At 39.0% G+C, this 17,198-nt stretch overlaps 2 protein-coding genes across 16 annotated transcripts in view; one reads left to right on the top strand and one right to left on the bottom strand.

Annotated features, from left to right (window-relative positions):
* MIER1 (MIER1 transcriptional regulator) overlaps positions 1 to 14,959 on the bottom strand; it is a 61,956-nt gene extending 46,997 nt beyond the window's left edge. For 2 of the 12 annotated variants that reach the window (XR_004384108.1, XR_004384109.1), the window contains exons 1-3: positions 14,825 to 14,959; positions 13,572 to 13,672; positions 10,790 to 10,863 (exon numbers count right to left, since the gene is read on the bottom strand). Coding sequence is in view for 9 of the 12 variants with exons in the window: in XM_032870050.1 (XP_032725941.1) it covers positions 10,790 to 10,863; positions 13,572 to 13,672; positions 14,825 to 14,891 (242 nt within the window). In the remaining 3 variants the exon portion in view is untranslated. Of the gene's footprint in view, positions 1 to 9,360; positions 9,488 to 10,789; positions 10,867 to 13,571; positions 14,148 to 14,495; positions 14,534 to 14,824 lie in introns of those variants that run through there. The other 10 variants (XM_032870050.1, XM_032870047.1, XM_032870048.1 and 7 more) reach the window with 10 other exon arrangements.
* Positions 14,960 to 15,006: 47 nt separating this feature from the next.
* Positions 15,007 to 17,198, top strand: part of WDR78 (WD repeat domain 78) — an 86,588-nt gene continuing 84,396 nt past the window's right edge. For all 4 annotated transcript variants that reach the window (XM_032870045.1, XM_032870046.1, XM_032870044.1 and 1 more), the window contains exon 1: positions 15,007 to 15,258. Coding sequence is in view for 3 of the 4 variants with exons in the window: in XM_032870046.1 (XP_032725937.1) it covers positions 15,212 to 15,258 (47 nt within the window). In the remaining variant the exon portion in view is untranslated. The remainder of the gene's footprint in view (positions 15,259 to 17,198) is intronic.

Here is a 17,198-nt window from a genome sequence, read left to right as displayed (position 1 = left end):
CTTTACTCACAGACAACATATTTTTAAGTCATTACAGAATTAGTAAGCTTCAAGCTGAAGTCTAGAGAGGTTATCTGATGGAAAAATTACAAACATTCCCAATTACAACGCTGCTTCTACTGTAGCATTCTACTCCTCATATATTTAACTGTAAGCATTCAGAAAATTTAAAGATAAAATTGGTAGCTAGCAACTTATTTTAGTAGTATCACCACTTGACAATTCGTGGCTCTATTTTATCTAAATTTAGTTAATTCACAATTACAAACAATTCATCTACAAACACACTTCTATAAATAACAAAAACTAAATATGCTTCAAGTGACATATACTCATAATTAAAACCTTTCCTATTCATTCAGAACTACTTCATGCCCTTTAAAAGTCAGAGATGCTGGAAGGCCAAAAACACTGGCAAAGAGGTAGGGTTATTCTAGTACATAGCTTCCAACATTGATGGCTCAACTTAACAGTTTTTCGACTTTACCACAGTGCAAAAGCAATACGCGTTCAGTAGAAACTGAACTTCAAATTTTGATCTTTTGCTGGGCTAGCAATATGTGATATGATACTATCTTGTGATGCTGGGCACTGGCAGCAAGCTGCAGCTCCCAGTCAGGCATGCAATTACGAGGGTAAACAACAACCAATACATTTATAACCATTGTGTACCCACACAACCTTTCCGTTGTTTGCTTTCAGTCTAGTATCCAATAAATTACATGAGATATTCAACATTTTATTATAAAATAGGCTTTGTGTTAGAGGATTCTACCCAATTGTAGGCTAATATAAGTATTCTGAGCATGTTTGAGATATGCTAGCCTAAGCTAAGATGTTCATTCAGTAGGGTAGGTACATTAAATGAATTTTGACTTAATACTTTTTTTTTTTTTTAAGATTTTATTTATTTGACAGAGAGAGAGATCACAAGCAGGCAGAGAGGTAGGCAGAGAGAGCAGGGGAAGCAGCCTCTCCGCTGAGCAGAGAACCCAATGTCGGGCTCAATCGCAGAACCATGGGATCATGACCTGAGCTGAAGGCAGAGACTTAACCCACTGAGCCACCCAGGCACCCCTTTAATGATACTTGGAACTTATGACAAGCTTATCAGGACATAACCCCATCACAAGTCGAGGAAGATCAGTATTTTCCCTCTTTCTGCTAAGGGGGCAGAAAGCCAAGAAAAACAAAATAAAATGAGGAAAGTGCCTAATTTTTCAAAAGTAGGCATCTTAGACAAATTTCTTATGAGATATTAAAACTCCATTTTGAAAAGTATCTACATTATGGTATTGTACTAAGTATGACATTCTAGATTGTACATAACTTAGATTCTTTTGAAGCACACTTTTCCAAGGGTCCTATTTCTTTTTCCTTCTAATGCTTAAAATGATTCTGGACTATAACATCAACTAATTTTAATAGAAAACAGTATTCAGTATTATATATTTTCAAGTGTCACACCACTACCTTTACTTAAAAGTTACTTTGCCACAATAGAGTCCAAACAGTGCTACTTTTTAATTCTATTCCTCCAATAGGAAGCTGGAGAGCAGCGTGATAGAGTAATGTAACTATAAAAAGGGTTTCTAGGTTGTTTAACATCTTTTGGGCAGAGCTATGTATTTCCAGCTCAAAATGGATTTAACCACCAGACAAATTATTACAGAGCAAATCAATATTTTGAAGTGTTAATCCACTTTTATGTCATGCAATTATACTTTATTTCCCAAGTTTAAGAACAATCTCTGCCCAAAGCTACAGCAATGATGACTATCTTCATCTGGTCCCAGATTTGCCATCCACAAGTAGCCTCAGAGTGCTGTTTTTCCTTTTTAGTAAACTTTCAAAATGATTTACAGGGCAGAAACAAGAAAAACCAGCATTTCTTTCAAATTAGGAGTTTAAAAGAAATGGCTCTTTGGACATTTAGGATTTTTTTTTTTAAGCACTCTAATAATTATTCCACTTAACAGTCTTATAAAAAAGGAGTTCCTGATTAGAAATATTACCCTATAGAAGAATAAAAGACACATTTTCACAGATGTCAGATATTGGCAATAATGAAGATACTGGATGGTGAATGGTGTCTATAGTTTGTAAAAGGCCTCAAACAGCACTAAATGCCAGTACCATACTGACTGTTGTTTTATGGATAAAGTTATCTATCACTTTAATAAGTTCTGAAAAAGATCCCAAATATTCTCCAGTAATTAAGATACCAAATGTTTACAGGACCAGTAGCATTTGTAAGCTTAGCTGGCATAAAGTGGAACACCCATTATTCAAAGATGGCATTAGTCATTTTACGTCAGAAATACTGGAAGGTTTCAAGAACGGTGTTTGACTGACGTATACCTAGATTAGGGTGGGGGAGGGGAAGCCGGATTGTTTGCCTCTAGACATGTATTTTAGTATTCTATGTGCAAAATAAAATTCCATTATTTCAGTTTGGGGAGGATGAGTGATCAGTTTCTTGAAAGTTAATTCTATTCAATTAAATTAAAAATAAAACTTCTAGAAACCTGGCATTTGAAAACAGTTTATACTATAAACATTACCTTTGCCCAGCTAACAGCAAAACAATTATTTTCCAAAATAAGAGTTTAGTATCATAATACAGGAAATTGCAGTATGAAATGAGAACACTTTTTATTTAGGTATTTAAGAGAAGAGCAGAACCAGCTTACAAGGATACAGTACTACATTTTTTCAAATGAATAAGTTACTTGATCATATCTATATACCTGGCAATAACATCTGCTCTGCCTACTTATTTTATAGATTAGCAAACCCAAAGAGAGATAGTGACTTGATCAAGCTTCCATGGTAGGTGGTGAAGGTGGAACTGAAATCTAGGACCTGAATGCTTCCGTATGTTCCAAGGAAACAAATATATTAAAAATGTTTTCTCTTTACCTCTCTCCTTTCTCTCCTTCCTCCCCCTTAATTTCTCTTTCTTTTTAAAATGGTTTTCATCTGTTCAAAGCATATTTAAAATGTAACTGCACGTTGTCATCTGTCATGTCAGACTATTATTTATGTCTTGTAAGAAACTGGCATCTCTAACAATACTCTCCAGGAAAACCTGAAACAAGTACCATTAATGACACAGTAAACTGAAAGGGGGAAGGAGGGGAAAAATAAAACTAAAAGTGTTAAGCAGGTATTCATTTGTAACAGTATCTATTTTAGAAAAAGCACAAACTATAAAATGCAAGTAGTAAAGATTTTTCATTGGAGATTAAAATGTATTAAAAATGCACTCATACTGGGTGCCTGGGTGGCTCAGTTGGTTAAGCAACTGCCTTTGGCTCAGGTCATGGTCCTGGAGTCCCAGGACTGAGTTCCACATTGGGCTCCGAGCTCAGCGGGGAATCTGCTTTTTCCCTCTGACCCACTCCCTTCTCATGCTCTCCCCTACTCTTTCTCAAATAAATGAATAAAATCTTTAAAAAAATAAAAACAGGGCGCCTGGGTGGCTCAGTGGGTTGGGCCTCTGCCTTCGGCTTGGGCTGTGATCTCAGGGTTCTGGGATTGAGCCCCGCCTCAGGGTCTCTGCTCAGCAGGGATCCTGTTTCCCCCTCTCTCTGCCTGCCTCTCTGCCTACTTGTGATCCCTCTGTCAAATAAATAAATAAATAAAGTCTTTAAAAATAAATAAATAAATAAAAATAAAATGCACTCACACATTATCAGTAGAAAAACGAGTTTGTTTAACCATTCTAGTGATCATTTTGCTAATATAAAATTACCCTACTGATATGCCTAAAAAAGCATACCAATATATATCTACAAGTCATTACCATAAAGTGGTTCATAGCAAAAGGTTGGAAAAAAATTTTAATGTCTATCATTTAACTAGTTAGAAATGAAATACAAGTCTTCCAAATAGTTAAACACATTAATCCACTAAAAAGAATGAGACAAAAATCTGTGGGGAATGAGAAAAAGATATAAAAACCATATATACATATTTACTTGTGCATATATTAGAAATGGGAAAAAAAGTATAGAGGAGGGGGTAAACTGGACTGGAATACACATGAAAACTATTTTCTCCAAAAGTATATACAAGAATCTGTTAATAGTAAACAGGTAGGGGAGCGAACGGTTTGGTTTTTTTGTTTTGTTTTATTTTTTGGTTTTTAGTTTTGTTTTTTTTTTTCATTTTATACCTTTCTACACTGTTGGAATTTTCTAGCCACTTGTTAGCATTACTGTTTTGTTTTTTAAAGAAAGTCAGTGGAGATTATCCTGTGGAATTATTGGTTATTATTAGCTATTTTCATTTTCTTCCTCTACTTCTAGATTTTTAAGAAAACGTAGTACTTGTCACTTTTTTCTAAAACAAGTATGTAATTTAGAAAAATAACCTTAGTTTTCTTTTAGGTGCATACATAAATATTTGAGGTGGAAAACATAACAATAGACAGTTACACAAAGTTATGAGTAGGCAAATCAAACTAAAAAATGAAATTGTTAACTTCTATACCTTCACCCATATATATGACTTAGCTGTTCAGGTTGCTAATAGCTGTAACAAATTCAATGCCTCAGATTTGTTCAAATGTTTCTCTTTTGTATTTTTCTAGAACACGGTAATCCAGAATATTACCATTATTTAAAAAAATAAAGTAGTAAAAGCATGAAGTAATCATTAGATTCCTATAGTCCAGGCAATCAAAAGCTATTTTCAATGAATATAACTGTCTGAACTAATTTCTCCCCTCAAACCAATTCCATCACCATTTCTTTTTTATCTTCATTTACTCAGTAATTTAGACACTAAATCAAAGATTCTCAGTTACGGGGATAGAAACCCAGAAAGGAGTTAGAGGCCCTTCTCCAGGTGGAGAAGACAGGGGAACTGTGCTCACCATTTCTCTTCCTCCATATAAAACTAAGTCACTTATTTCCCCTGAGGAATTCTGGGCCATAAAAAAGATTAAGAAAATCTTGGTGGTAAAACTAGCAAACTAACTACAGTAATAATAATTCAGAGGATGAACTGCTATTATTAAACACTAGGAATTCTGAAGTCTAGGCCCCACTCTTAATTGTACCACAGCCTAAATGCACAACCTAGGACAAACTGCATTAACTCTGCTCAGTTTCATTTTCCCTAAGATAGAAAGAATTAGACTTCTTCTAGTTCAATTTCCTCTGAGATCTAAGTTCTTTACTTTTAATATGATTTCCTCAAAAGACATATTACTACTAAGGAATACTTAGCTAAAGGGATGCGATATGTTTAACAGCCTCTTCTAATTTTTTTTTTTTTTTTAAATCTAGGACTTTTGGGAAAAAAATGGTCTCTATTTGCAAAAAGCTTTCTGGAGGGTACTACTTTATGAATTTCCTATCTACACAAACATAATTTTAAGTCATTCTTAAAAGCCATAGAATAAGTCAAAGAGAATGGGTCCCCAGTGATGACCAGTACTTTAAAAGTTTAATCACTGCAATGAATTTTGAAAAGATTTGTGAATCTTTTGAAATATACAGGGACTCAAGCTAACACTCAAGCAAGAAATTTCTATATATATGATTACTTTTCTGCTCTTACTATTAAGTTTCTTGCTTCAATGGCAGTGTTTTATTTCTGATTTGAGAAACTGATTAGTCTTCTGTACAAAAAGTCTCTAAAAGTAATCCACTTCTGTATCTCCTCCAGCTAACCCTTCCTACCTTACCAAGCACTTTATCACTCCTTCTGAATTAACTTTATTAGACTCTCATACATTGGTATTCTTGATTACTCTGGATAAATCCGAAATACACTTAAATATAAATATTAAAAAAATTCATTACCACTACAGAGAATTATTTAAGGCCTAAATTCACTGCAGAGAAACAAGTTTTGCTTACAACTGAAATTAACACTATCAAGAAGAGCAGTCAAGATGATCCTATTTCCTTAAAAAATTAAATTCAAATACACTAAAAACCACTAAGCAGTCTGTTTTCAAGAGAAATAAACAAATAGATGCAATAGTGAATAAAAAGATTATGTATATCATTTCTGAAAATTTTTAAATACTTAAAATACAGAAAAGCAAGTTCATTAAATTTTCTTCTCTTCATGTAACAATACAGCAGAGGTGAAAAGATAGGTCTTGCACTATGCTGTAGCTTTTTTTTTTTTTTTCCTGGAAAAGAAAAGTCCCTTCTGTGTTTACAAACTCTGAAATAACAGACAAATTGTTCATTCCCAAAGGTCCCTACACCACATTCCTTACAAAACCCAAAGGATCAACGATTTCTTCCTCTTAAGCTTTCTTTCTTATTGCCGCTATAAAACTGCAACTACCCTGTAATTTCCTTCCTTTAAGTGTGACTAGGAGAACCTCCTTTTAGAAGGTTGATAAATAATTCGAAGGGATAATAAGTAATGAGAAATAGTACCAAAAACTATTAAGAAGGGGAGTATGTACCATTTCTTTTAGGCACATTAAATATGTTTTAAATGTTATCACAATTTGAGGAACCATTACATACTTCCTACTGCCTAAGATGATCAGATCAAATACGAAAAAGTAGTATATTCTATTTACATCTAAATTAATTTATATTCAGGAATTAAACATTTCCCGGGAAAAACAAGGTCAGGGTCATTCTCCTATGTAAAAAATAACAACAATTAAAAAAACCCAGAAACATAATATCTACATTTTTCTCCAGAGACATATTTCCTCAATAACCTGTTTCCCCTCAGATTTATCAAATAAATGTATATTGTTGCTTTGCATTTTCTGTTATTTCACCAGTTAGCTTCAATGTTCAAGTCTACTTAACCAAAAGTACAAGAGCACATTTGATTTATTTTACCACATACTTTATATTGGCATCATAAAAAACAAATCTCCTGAGAGCTCCCACAATAGAACTCCATACACCAAGCATTTCCCCACCTAATTTTTTAAAATGACTAGTCTCTAAAATCATCCTAATTATTAAAATATTGAGATCAGAAAAATAAAATTAATTTTACTTTTCACTTTTTCAAATTGCTTTAGATTTTTTTGTGGGACATAGATGAAGAAGGATCCCCCGTTCTTCCTCCAAATTCACTAAAAATAAAACCACTGGAGTTATAAAGGACAATTTTTTTTTTCTTTAAGATTTTAGGTTACTAAATAAATGCACTGAAAACAAAGCTCAGGTTTTCTCTTCTTTTTTTTTTTTTAAGGTCTTTTCTTCTCGAAATTGAACTATCCATGCGTTCCGAATGAACATGAGTGTTCCATTCTCCAAGTGATGCAATTTTGAAGAAAACTAAAACATACCCTTGAAAATATTAGTAAATGATTACTGACTAATAATATTGCTTTTCCTCTCTTATATTAATGCAATCATCTTTAACTTCTAAAACAAGAAACAATATTAATATACTACTACTTACATATTAAGTATTCAGTGTGCGAACAGTTAAATTTATGGGTGAAGTTTCTTAAACCTAAATCTTACTGTATTTGCAAACTAAGTTATTTTCCTTCTCTAATAGGTTGCCTTAAAATATGACTACAGAACCTAAAGCTCAAACCATTGTGAGCAGCACCACCAGGGAAGAAACCTTATCACCTATCACACTGTTGCTTATTTAACAGGCGTTCACTGAAAAGGGAATCCACTGAAAACTATTTGACAAAATGTAGATAAATTCAGCCACATATAACCCCTTCCCTCTCTTACACGTGAAAAAAAGAAACACTTAAAATCTTACCAGGACTAAAACTGTTTCAGCCCAGTCGAATGAATCCATTCACATTTAAGTGAAATACAAAGTACTATGTTTTCTCCAATCTATATGCCTTGAAATACAATTCTTTAACCACAAAGAACAAAAGAAATGGAAATAAACCTAAGATCTAAATTTAGTTTTAAATCAAAAGTATTAAATGTTTTAAAAAGATTACTGGCAGCAAAGAGTCCTGCTATAGTGAAATTTGCTCCTTTAATAGCAAATACTCCACTACATTAATATAAAGTCAGTTTCCATAGGGAAAGCAGAAGGAGCACCCCTAAAAGCATCTGCACAAAACAGCTAATTTTAAGGTCCCTCTACTCAACAGGTACATAAGAAGCGTCAAAAATTAATATTTTTCCATAATCTACACGGTTTCCATATCCCAAGGCTTAAGAAGGAGATAATATAGTATTACCAACTAACTCATCACTGACTTCATTTAGCAAATAGGGAACACAAAAATTGAGGGCTGGATGGTTAAAAAACAAAAACAAAAACAAAAACCCTACTCCTGAATCTGTTTTGGGGTGTCTCCGAGACCATGAAAATGGTAATTCATACAAGGAAATGCCTTAACAATCATTTAGTGAGGCTCTGACTCAAAGAAGGCTTAAAACCCCAAATACTATCACTTCTTGAACTCCAGGGGGTAAAGAATAACGGAATTCTTCTGAGGGTAAGGGGGGAAAAAGTATTAGAAAAAATCAAATGTGTAAAGGTTTAAATCAGAAAAAAAATTTAAATCTCCAGTGGCACAACACTAAGTTCGAAACAATCATTAAGAGTGGTTGTTCGCTACGATTTGAAGCCACCGAGAAAAGGGGGCTTTGGTGACTCGTTTACTGGAAAAAGAAAAAGAAACCCTCTACAAAGGGAAAAAAATTAGAAGAGAAAAACAATAATAGATAGTCTTAATATGAAGGGGGGGCGGGAAATGCCTGGAAAGTGAAGAAAGGGAAAGGTAGAAAGTAACTCTTCTGAAATGTGAAGAGAGAAAGAATGTTCTACCCTGAGGAGGAATGACTGTTCGGAGATATAGGAAGACTCCCCCAATCTAAACGACCGGCCTGCGAAAGGCCAGGTTTATTTCTCCACGCAAATCTTAGCACCATTGGGAAAACGAGAGTTAAAGGCCGTTCTGCCTTACGTTTTCCCCATTTAACAGACTGGATGTCAGGAGCAAACGGGTGGGGGTGACGCGGAAGGGCGCAACAGCATCTCGGCGAGGGAGGGAAGAAACTTCGCAAGAAGAGGAAGCAGCAGCTCCTCTTGGCCCCTAGCACCGGCCGGCGAAGTTGCGCCACCGACGCCCCTGCCCCGCGGGCGCCCACTCCCCTTCACCCCTCTCCGCACGCACTACTACGCAGCACTCGACCCTTCAAACTGCCCCCGAAGTCCAACTACGCCTCCGCTTCCTCTTACCCCCGGACCCATCCCAACTAAGTTCCAGGGAAAGCTCCCGCCCAGAGCGCGGCCTGTTCCGGACAACAGGTGGGCAGTGGCGCCAGCAGGGCTGGGCCTCTCCTAGCCAGGCCCACTCCACTCCTCCCCGGCCAGGGCCCAGGGGCGCCCGGCTCCGGGACGGGGAGGGGGAGCTCGCTCCCTTACCTCCGCCATATTTGCCGTACTGACGGGTCACATCTCCGCGGCGGCCGCAGCTGGGTCACGGCCAGAACCCGGATGTGAGACTCGGCAACGGGACTCCAGCCGCCGCCGCCGTCTCTGCTGCTCCCGCCGCCGCTGTGTCGGCGGGAACGCGCAGGAGCCGCCCGAGCGCGCCCACCACACCCCACTCCGCCCCCTCGCGGCGCCCCGGCAGAGCTGGACCGGAGGGAAAAGGCGGGCGCGCGCGCGCGGTCCCGCGACAGCCCTCCCCGGGAGGAGCGCGGAGGGGGCGGAGTCAAGGTGGGTGTCGTGGGTTGGGGGGAGGTGGGCATCTCAGCACCGGGCGCCTCCCCTGCGCTAGCGGATCCGCGACTCCAGCTGGAGACGGCCCTGAGGGGACCAGAGAGGTCAAGGAAAAGTGCCAAAAAAGCTGCATCCAGCGCTCACATCGCAGGGGAAAAGATACGTTATATTTTACATGTAGGCCTTTTTGAAGTGCATTTGCTGGAAAACGGATGTTGCTGTGATGCAACAACGGCAACAACGCAAAGTAGCGCGCTTTAAAAGCGGCTGTCTCTTGTCAAGTATCTCTCTTGGTTGATTCCCGACAGGAAATGTAAAATCCCACAACCCCAAATCTTAGAGGTCAGAGCAGAGATTAAGAAAAGGGACTGTGGATAGGTACTCTGCCATCCTCACATCTCATTTGCTTTTCCCCACACACACTTCCTGGGATGCCAGGAGCAACATAATCGTGCAACGTTTGAATTTTGCACAACTAAAGAAAATTTCAAAATGCGAGTACGAAAAAGCTGCTCTTTGATGGATCTCTGAATTGACTGCATAGAGGGAAAAGCTGCTTATGTGCAATGCCTGAAATGGCAGTAATTTGAAATTTTATTTTAAAATATTGGCTTAGAACTGCCAATTGGCCTTGATGCCAATTCTAATGAATGCACGGCCAATGGCTACAAATAACAAACATGTTTCCCTTCCATTACTAAGGCAGATACTGGCTAATGCAAAGGTGATATTAAAACATGCACTAACATATTTTACTAAACCAGGAGTTTAAAGATCTTAATTTCAAAAAGACCGTTTTCCCCAAAATGTTCAAGGGTTCTTGATGCAATTTAAAAAATGATTACCCAAATCAACCAGTCAAATATAAAAAGTCATTCCTTCCAAATAATGTGATGCCGGCACTACAATATACTGCATAAATGTGCACATATACAATTTTTCTTTAATATAATGCAGTGGGCTGTTTTCTTAAATTATTTGTATTCCCTTAAAATTCAAGACTCTATTAAACAGTTTCTTTTTCCAAAGATTCAAAATTAACTTGAAATTCTTATGTCCAATAATTTGTGCATGAATAATTTGTGCATTTACAGGCATATGAAGTAGCTGCTAAGTGAAAGGACATTACCTGGTAATTTGACAGGAAAAGAGTCCACAGACAGGCTGTAAACCAATTAAACATAAACATCTGATGCACATTTTCTACTGAAAGAAAAGCAAGGGAAAGAAGAGAAAGGAAAACTTTAAGGTTCCCAAATCTACAAACAATTTTTACCATTAACTGTACTGTACAGTATTTTCATTTTATTTTTTTAGAATACTTATAGTATAAAGTGTTTTTCAGGATTCCTTGGGGGAATAAGTATTTTAGCATAGGGACACAGAGTTACCCTACTGAATTACCTTAGTCCTTCAGATTCAAAATAAAAATCATTTTCTGGAAAGTCAGTTTGTGTTTATATAGTTTCGCCTTTGAGGTGCTTGATGGAAAACAGCTGAAGGCAAAGAACAATTAATGTGTATAGATCTGGGGTGGGTAAAGACAGAATAAGGGGCCTAGAGGTAGAAACTCAGGCTTTATAATACCATGGGGATAAAGGAGGATTGCCCATTTAACTACCAAAGCTAATATATGAAATTTAGCTAGTTCACAAAAAGAAAATTGGAAAGTGTTGCCAAAACGCAAGGTACAGGACTAACTCGCTTGCTTAAACCCATTTACTCTTTGATTCTTCAGTTAAACCTCAACAAAAAATCCCAAATCTGATTAAAAAGCCGAGGACCATGGTCCCTTAAGCTACTGAATGAATTCTGAAATTGTCAGGAAAATCAAATCTGGGACCTATTTCACCGTGTATCCCTCTTGCTGATAAATGGCTTTTAAGTTTATTAGAATTATGTATCATTTTACTAATTTTAAGTGGAATTATCATTTGGGGGAAATATTCCCTCTACATTTTTTTCTTCCCTTTCTTAATAAATGTGAGTTCAGTGTTTTTTAAGTTCAGATATTCTAAAAATAAAGAGAAATAGCTCCAATATTTTAAGTCATTAGTAACACATTACTAATGAATTCAGTATGGTTTTATTCCCATTTCATTCTCATGATATACTGTCTTTCAAAATTTTAGAAGCCACCTTAAGGAAAGCAGCCTTTCTCAAAATCTCTTATCTCCTCAGTATCAAATATGTAAAAATTAACTATTCATTAGCCACAGAATCTTAGTGTTAGATGGGACCTTAGAGGTCTTTTAGTCAATTTCTACCTGGTCTAGGTAGGAATCCCTCACATGTCCCCACTACCAGGGTTTTCTGCCAATGCTAAAACACTCCAATGACTTACTGTCTGATGAAGAGGCTGCTCTTTCAGAAAAAAAACTGTTATGTTTGGAACATTCTCCTTTTTATTAAACTAGAATCTATCTCCTTGTTACATCCATCCATTTCCCTGAGTTTTTCAGCATTTTGGATTAATTCAACAGATTTCTTCTTTGTATTTAAGTGCAAACAATCATTATTTATACTTGGGTTAACAAAATATAAATCTTTAATGCCTACTGATAATAGAAGACTTAAAAACAAGACATGACAGAGTTAAAGGTATGAGAAAATTCACCAATACCTACCAGCTATTTAAAATAATTACATTATTATGTGATCTCTCAAATGGTATTCTGTTAGAACTGTGTATTTAAAGTTAAACTTAAAAGTGTGGTTAATTCCAATCCTATGTGAGGTTTGTGGCTAATGTCCCAAAACAAACAAACAAAAAAATTACTATACAAAGCCTGAATAAATGCCTCTTGAGCTCCCATTCCCCACCTAAATGCTTCCTTATTTTCAGGCAAGCTAACATTAACTTTCACCACATTTAAGCTTCTCAAAACTGCTATTGTATTGGGAAATTATTTTTAAGCAGTTTACTAAATACTCCATTAAAGTTATTAAATATTTTTACAGAGGGTATAATACATACACACACACACACACACACACACACCCTTCAGTTACTATTTTGCTTTTAACAAAAGCATTTTAAGGTCACAATTTTACTTCAACCAGTACTTAAACTAACCAATAAATTAAAAAGTCTCATAATTTACATATACCTAAGAAATAGAACCTTTTATTCAGTACCAATACCTAACTCAAATATAAGTACTATATACCTATACTACATAAACAAAATGTTATGCAACTCAGGAACCTCTCAGAATGCTCCAAGAAAATATTTCTAACAATTTAAACTCTAGAGCTGTTTGAATGAAACAGCTTAATGCATTTAAAACCCTAAAAACAAATTCTCTATCTAACCATTTTCAGAGTTCATGAGTCCCTTTTGACTATTTGGTAAACTATTTACTAAAATTTTTATTTGAAAGTGTCAACCTAAACATGGTATGCAAGTAAAAACTCACAAATATCTACTAATTTGGTTGAAAATACCTAAATATCAAAATACCTAAAAAGGACGTTTCTGATAAATTGAGTTTACCTTTACTTTAGTAGGCAGAATGCAGGTTACAAAGCAGTAATGCATTACGTTCAGAAGCCCCACATCTATGCAAGAATCAGCATCATCTTTTTGTTAGTTGGTTTTTATTATTAATGCCACCCCAAAACACTTACATAGCCTTTCAGTACTTCAAAAAACAGTTTGGGTTTTTTTCATAATTTTTACATAAAGAGTTTTCTCCAGTGGCCCCATTTTATCAGATTATAACAAACTATTATTTTCAAAGTCCTAAGATTGTTTACATGTTATTTTTATCACACCCAAACTCTGGACATTATTGGCCCATCATCAGTTCTCAAACACTGGAATATACAGCAAGAGTAATGTAATATTTGTATTACTTGAGGGAGTTTGGATTTTCCCTCCCTTAATCTCCAAGTGTGCCCCTGCCTACCAGCATCACATCCGTCTTGTCTGCACTGAACCTCAACCAGTTGGTTCTTAACCACGTCCGAAACTCAGCCAGGCACTGGGAGAATCGAGCCACCACACCATCTGGATCAAAGGAAAGAGAGCCTCAGTAGTAACGAGACCAGAGATGATGATACCACAAGCTCACCATGTCTCTAATTCTCAGGCTGTCTCTAGTTTTTAAAAAAGATGGCCAGGAATTAGGACAAGGATCCCATGACAATTTTAGGAAAACATTAATAAGTCTTGAGGCATGCAATTTGTAACCGATGGTAAAGGAATAAAAACGACCCAATAAATAGGTCGCCTCCTTCCGTCCATGATTGAAGAAGGTTCAGTCAACTCCACGTCATCTGGGCTAAACGGCCTCAGTAGACGGCCAGTCTTCTAACTGCATAAGCTTTTCTGCAAAATTAAGAGTTTTAGCGTTGGAGGAAGCTTTGGGGATAACAGGGGCGGGGACAAGGGTAGTGACTCGCCCAAGGTCACACAGCAAACGGCGACCAGAGATGGGATCCAAGCCAGAGATCTTTCCACGAAAAGCTGCAAAAACAAGGCCATTTCGGGGGGGGGGGGGGGGGGGGGGGGGGAGGGGTTGTGTGGAGAGGCATCTGCCCCCAGGGATCTTTCCACGGACAGGAAGGACCTCATTCCTTCATATTAATGCCCTCTTCCAGTCTCTCTTCCCTCCCTCAGTCCCTCCGAAAGGGGCCGGCTCGCCCAGAACCCCGCTCACCACCTGGACTGCGGTGCGAGCAGGAACCTCCCCAAAGGCTAGGACCGAACCCGGATCTAAAGTGGAAAAGAGGCGGAGCCACAGGGGGACGGTCAGTTTAGCCCCACCCCGACTGGATTCGGGGACCGACAGGAGAAAGGGGCGGAAGCGAACTGGGCGAGACGAACTCACACCGCAGCGGATTCCCGGCGCGCCGCGTACGCCGGAGAAGATCGGCGCCGCCGCCGCCGCCGCCACCGCCAAAGCAAAAGACCGAGCTGGGACGAGGGGAGCGCCGTGGAGGGAGGATGCGCATGCGCCTTGGGGTGCCGGCGCTCTCCGGGAGGGGAAGCCAGCGGGGCGCGTTCTCTTGAAGCCCCTCCCCGGAAGTTAAGGGTCTTCCGGGCGGTACTCTGCCATGGGGGAGGGGAAGGAGAGAAAGGGGACCCGGGACACTTTAGGAGCCCCTCATCCCAATCAGGAGTAGGAGAGGAGGGATGGTGTATGGAGGCTGCACTTACAGCCGCTGCCGCTGCTGCCGCCGCCACCTTCACTGCTGCCGCCACCGCCTGAAGAAGCCCCATCCATCCGCCTGCAGCCGGGGAGACTCAGAACCTGGGAGGGGCCTGGGGCCCGGGCCGCCCGCCTCCTTTTTCTAGTCGTCGTCCGGAGCTTCCTCTTGCTCCACCAACCCTCTGCCCTCCCCTCCGCCTCCGCCCTCCTCCTCGGTCTCCAGCCGCCAGCCAACCGCGCGGCCGCTTGTTGAGCCGGGGCTCCTCTGTCTCCATGACGCCCGGCAAACATTCCCGAGCCTCAGCCAGAACCGCTAACGCCGGGGGCTGGGGTACCGGGACTCCAGAAGCAGCTAGGGAAGGGGGTGGCCGACCACTCCACAGCCTGTCGCCACCATGCCCGTCTCTCCAGTAAACAGCCGCAAGCAGCAGAACCTCTGGTTGTAAGTTCGGCGCTAAAACCTTAGTTCATCCTCCTGGGTCCGGGAGGGAGCCCTTTTAGATCCTGTCTCTTTCTGCGTCTGGGTTCAGCCAGCCTTCGAAGCGCTCATGCGGCAATGTCCCCTAACTTGACCTAGTACAGACTGTTTGAACCCTCAACTGCTGTGTTTGCTCTCCGGGGGCAGACTGCTTTGTTTAGAGCCGCTCTTCCTCCTTTACACTCCTGTTGTTGTTAGCCGCGAAATGCTGGTTGCCCCTTTGAATTTTCAGGTTCAGTGAGCCACAAGATTGAACTTGACTATGCTCTGTAGTCGAAGTTTTTTCTGCCTCCTCATGCCATCGTGCCTTAAAACCCATTTCTGCTTGCGACATTCTGCCGTTTCTGCAACACTTGAACAAGAGGCTGGAGAAGAGCGCACAGCTCTGTGTACTTGTTTGCTTATAACTTCACATGGTCCCTTAGTGCTGCCCAGCAGTTGCACTAAAGTTTTCTCATTCATCCACTCTCCCACACTTCCACAGACCTTTTGTTCTCTATAAGACAGACCTTCAACATCTCTCCTCCAGTCTCCCTCCGAGCTAATCTTTCTTCAATGGAAATTGTTGAAAATTCTTGGGAGAGAAACTTACATTCTTTCTTGAATATGGTTTTCAGTGTCTTTCTTCCATCCTACCACTCCACCAAAATAGTTTTTGTGAAGGTCAGCAATAGGCATCCATCGAAATGCAATGGCTATTTCTCAGTTTCTTCTTAACCCTTCAACCTCTCGAGTTTTGAATCACTTCATTTGGTTTTCGGGACACCTACTCCCTAGTTGTCTCCTTGTTCTATGGCTCCTTCTTTTCACAGTACTTTGCTGGTATCTTTTCTTTCCCGTATCTAAATATTGGAGTGTTGCTGAGGTCAGTCTTTAACCCCCTTTCCTTCACTATTGTCTTATGCCTTTAAAAATCACCTATACACTGATGATTCACAAGTTTATATCTCTAGCCAGCACCTCTTCCAAAAACCAGACTTTAATAAAATCAACATCTTCACTTAAAAAAGAAATCAACATCTGCACTTAGAAGTTAATAGGCATCTCAAAATTCATATGCAGAACTAAATTTCCCCCTCTTATCTGCTCTGCAGTCTTTGCCATTTCAGTAAATGACAATTTCTGCTCTTCCAGTTATTCAGTAAAAAAAAAAAACTTGCCATTTCCCCTGACTTCTCTAATGCCCCACTCTGTCAGCAGATTCTATCATTTCTTTCTGGAAAAAAAAATGGTCTTACTAATAGCCTACACGTGGTAGTCACTGTGCTTTTCTCAAAACCCTTCAGTTTTTTACCATTTCACTCAGAGTAGAAGTTCACATCACTAGAGTCTCACAGGGTCTCACCTTGGACCTTTCCCTTTGGCTGATTGTTCTACAATATCAGGCACATTATTTTTTCCCATTTTAAGGCCTATACAGTTGCTGTTCTTTGGAACACTGCATTCCCAGATAGTGTCATGACTTATTTCCTTCAGATGTCATCTTATCAAAAAGTCCTTCTCTAACCACCCCCCATAAAATAATAATAATACTTTTAATTCCTAGCATTCCCAGTTGCCCAACCTTTGTTTAAACTTACCCATAAAACTTATCCCTATCTGGTATATAATGTACTTGTTCATCACTGTGTCTTCACCCAAACTATGATACTCTATGAGGCAGACATTTTTGTTTTGTTCACTGCTATTGTCTTGAATGAAGAAGGCACTCAATATTTGCTGACCTATGAATGAATAATGTAGTTCAGTATTATTGGTTACTGGGCATCTGTTTGGTTTTTGTTTTTATTTGCACGTATAGAAATCTCAAAGTAAAATGAAGTTGCATTCATGAATTCTCTTGGGAGTTTCTTAAATAATGACAAATTCATAAGAGATTACCCATTAAGGAAAGAATCAGGTGG

This window comes from Lontra canadensis, unplaced genomic scaffold, assembly GCF_010015895.1.
Source record: "Lontra canadensis isolate GAN:19392208 unplaced genomic scaffold, GSC_riverotter_1.0 scaffold40, whole genome shotgun sequence".
Taxonomy (NCBI): Eukaryota; Metazoa; Chordata; class Mammalia; order Carnivora; family Mustelidae; genus Lontra; species Lontra canadensis.
The sequence above is the reverse complement of the archived record's forward strand: the minus strand, read 5'-3'. Positions and strand labels throughout refer to the sequence as shown.